Raw genomic sequence first — 3,605 nt, forward strand, 5'->3', positions numbered from 1 at the left:
TCTTGTAACACCTCTAATCTTCTGGCGCTCATATGACCTTATGCAGTTGCGAGCGCCATAAAACCTCTACTAAAACTAAAACTGAAACTTGTTGGATATATAAATCACATTTGTCCATAGACTTGTTGTATATAAAGTTCACATTTGTCCATAGACTTGTCATATATGTAATTCACATTTGTCCATAAACTTGTCGTATACATATGTAGTTCACATTAGTCCATAGACCTGTCATACAATGTCCTACACTAGTGCTCTGACACAATTTGCATGTGTCTATAGACTTGTCGTATATGTAATTCACATTTGTCTATAAACTTGTCGTATAATTTCATAGACTAGCACTTTGTCAGACGTAATTCACATATGTCCATAGACTTGTCATACAATATCCTACACTAGTGCTCTGACATAATTCACTGTGTCCATAGACTTGTTGTATATGTAATTCCTCCTGTGACAACGATCTAATCCAGTGCCCGCTCCATTGTGTGTATTTGTATGTGTGTCTATGTGTACATTGTCTGTCTGTCTGTCCCTCCAGTGACAACGATCTAATCCAGTGCCCGCTCCATTTTGTGTATGTTGTGTGTATGTGTGTCTATGTGTACATTGTCTGTCTGTCTGTCCCTCCAGTGACAACGATCTAATCCAGTGCCCGCTTCATTTTGTGTGTGTGTGTGTGTGTCTATCTATGTGTACAGCTAGTCCCGGCCCTCAAGTTCGAGACCCACCTGTGCTGCCCCCCCTGCCGAGTTCCTGCTACGCTGTGTGTGTGTGTGTGTGTGTGTGTGTGTGTGTGTCTATCTATCTATGTGTACATTGTCTGTCTGTGTGTCCCCCCAGTGACGACGACCTCGCCCAGTACCTGCTACAGCTGGTCCAGGCCCTCAAGTTCGAGACCCACCTGTGCTGCCCCCTGGCGGAGTTCCTGCTACGGAGAGCCCTCAAGAACCAGCACATGGGTCATAAACTCTTCTGGCTGCTGAAGTGAGTCCCGCCTATTTGTGTGTTTGCGTATGTGTGTGTATGTGTTCTTTTGTCAGATTACGGATATGTATGTATTTGAAAGGATTATTGTACGTTGAACGGGCCAGTATGCATGAAACCTTATCTAAGTTTAATTTTATTTTGAAGCTCGTAGATCCTCCAGGTAGAAGAAGTAGGCGTTTTTAAAGTGTTATTTATTAATATATATATATTATTTTTAATTGTGAGGCAGCATGGTGGAATCAGGCTCTCGTCAATTTACGGGCATGTAGAGTTATTGGTCGGAAATTGAAAAAGCGGGGACATCACGGAAACAGATAGAAAAAGATGCTCAGGACAGGCTTCGCTGGAGTAATGTTGTTGATGGCCTGTGCTCCACTGGGAGTTAAAAAGGGCAAGAGAGAGAGAGAGTTATTGGTATCATCGTAAAGCTTGTTCACTTGTGTTTATTTGGATGTAAAATATATCCATTTATCTTGAATACAAGTCGAGATATTTGCGAATGAAGGAGGTGGGTGTCACCTGTTTTCAGAGGTAAAATTAGTGAGAAAATGGCCGCCAAATATTAGTTATGTCCTTAGCTTAAGAGTCCATGGTAACTGAAAATTTACATTTTTTGTGCCTTTAATCAACATTTTTCAGAAAAATCCATGCAGAAATGAGTTCTTTAATGGGCATGAAAGGAAGTGAACCAAAAAACAAAAATTTGAAAAAAATTCACAAACCTGTGGAAAAAAGCAAGTTTCTTCACTTTGATTATTTTGACAAGAGCCTGATTTCACCACGCTGCCTCACAATTGTTATTATTGTTATTATTATTTTAGACAAATTTTTGTATCGATTGTTGCAGATCAGAGACGTACAACGCTGCGGTGAGCACTCAGTACCGGCTGCTCTTAGAGTGTTATCTGCGACATAATGAGGACCATCTGTTGGTGCTGATGAAACAGCAGGAGGCGCTCAAGAAACTGTGTGGGCTCAACTCTCTCATAAAGTTGGGGAATATTGGAGATCAGGTAAGTTGGGGGGTGGGGGGTGGGGATGAGGGAATGGGAGGAAGGTGGGGGGGGGAGGGGGAGAGGAATGGGGGATGGGAGGAGGGGGAGGAGGCGCTGAAGAAACTGTGTGGGCTCAACTCTCTCATAAAGTTGATGAATATGGAAAATCGAGTGAGTTGGGAGGAGGGGATGGGAGGAGGGGGAGGAGACTCTGAAGAAGCTGTATGAGCTCAACTCTCTCATAAAGTTAGGGAATATTGGAGATCAGGTGAGTTGGGAAGAGGGAAGGGGGAGGGGATAGAAGGAGGGGGAGGAGGCTCTGAAGAAGCTGTGTGGACTCAACTCTCTCATAAAGTTGGGGAATATTGGAGATCAGGTAAGTGTGCAGGGTGAGGGGAGAGATAAAGGGGAGGGGGAAGAATGCTCTGAAGAAGCTGTGTGGACTGAGTTCTTTTTATTAAGTTTGGGAATATTGGAGATCAGGTTAGTTGGATGGGGGGAGAGGAATGGGGAATGGGAGGAAAGGAAGGAGACTCTAAAGAAACTGTGTAGACTCAACTCTTTTGTAAAGTTGGGGAATATTGGAGATCAGATTAGTTGGGAGGAGGGGGTACGAGGGAGGGTGGAGAGGGAAGGTAAGGGAGGGGCGAGAGGAATGGGGGGATGGGAGGAGAGGGAGGAGACTCTAAAGAAACTGTGTGTACTCAACTCTCTCATAAAGTTGGGGAATATTGGAGTTCAGGTAAGTGTGCTTGTAAGGAGAAGGATGCTGTGAAGAAGCTGTGTGAACTGAACTCTCTCATAATATCAGAGATCAGGTAAGTTTGGGGGGGGGGGGGAAGGAAGGGGGTACTGAAGAAGCTGTGTGGGCTGAACTGTCATAAAATTGGGGAATATCGGGGATCAGGTAAGTTACATGGAAAATGTGATTTTTCACTGCACTTCCCGCTTCTCAAAAACATTTTGCATACGCTTTTTATGGCCTAAGTCACAGCTCACCAATAACACTTTTTAGCGGGAAAACTTATTACGAAAAGTTAATTTTATTGAGAACACTTTTTTGCACTCAAGGTTCACAAAAAATGGGTTCAATAAACATAATGTCATGATTAGAAACAAATGACAAACGTGCTTTTAAAAGCAATATTGCCCCAGGTAGAAATCTTTTAAAATCTGTAGAACCCACCCACTGGGATTTTTAATTAGTATTTATTAAGGAATTTTCTAGAATACAACTAACAGGTCTTTACAAAAATATTGATCTATTAAGACAAATTGATACAAGTCACTGTGCAAAAGCCTGAGACTTTATCTCTATATATTATATTTGTGAAAGTTCACACTTTGGCTGCCTAAAATTTCTGAACAACTTAACTTTCGAATTTGACAAAATTAATGGTGGTTCAGAAGCATTTAAAGGGTGCACAGTTTCATTGAGAAGCCTGAAGTCACTGTAGTTTAATTTTCAGTTTTTCATTAGTTTCGTTTAGATCTCTTCTTGGGAAAGTCCGTCTTCTAAGACGCCATTGTAAACAAGTGAGCCTTCTGTTCACTACACGTGTGCACTGATTCCACACCTTTGAAATTATGGAGTGTACAACCACGAAAGCGGAATAG

At 42.2% G+C, this 3,605-nt stretch overlaps 1 protein-coding gene across 1 annotated transcript in view; it reads left to right on the top strand.

Annotated features, from left to right (window-relative positions):
- The window catches only part of LOC101848692 (phosphatidylinositol 4,5-bisphosphate 3-kinase catalytic subunit beta isoform), a gene marked incomplete in the record, with an annotated part of 37,745 nt that overhangs the window by 25,032 nt on the left and 9,108 nt on the right, over nt 1–3,605 (top strand). The window contains 2 exon segments of the mRNA XM_013088456.2: nt 847–990; nt 1,841–2,006. Coding sequence (XP_012943910.1) covers nt 847–990; nt 1,841–2,006 — 310 coding nt within the window.

The sequence above is a fragment of the Aplysia californica genome, unplaced genomic scaffold (genome assembly GCF_000002075.1).
Source record: "Aplysia californica isolate F4 #8 unplaced genomic scaffold, AplCal3.0 scaffold00747, whole genome shotgun sequence".
NCBI lineage: Eukaryota > Metazoa > Mollusca > Gastropoda > Aplysiida > Aplysiidae > Aplysia > Aplysia californica.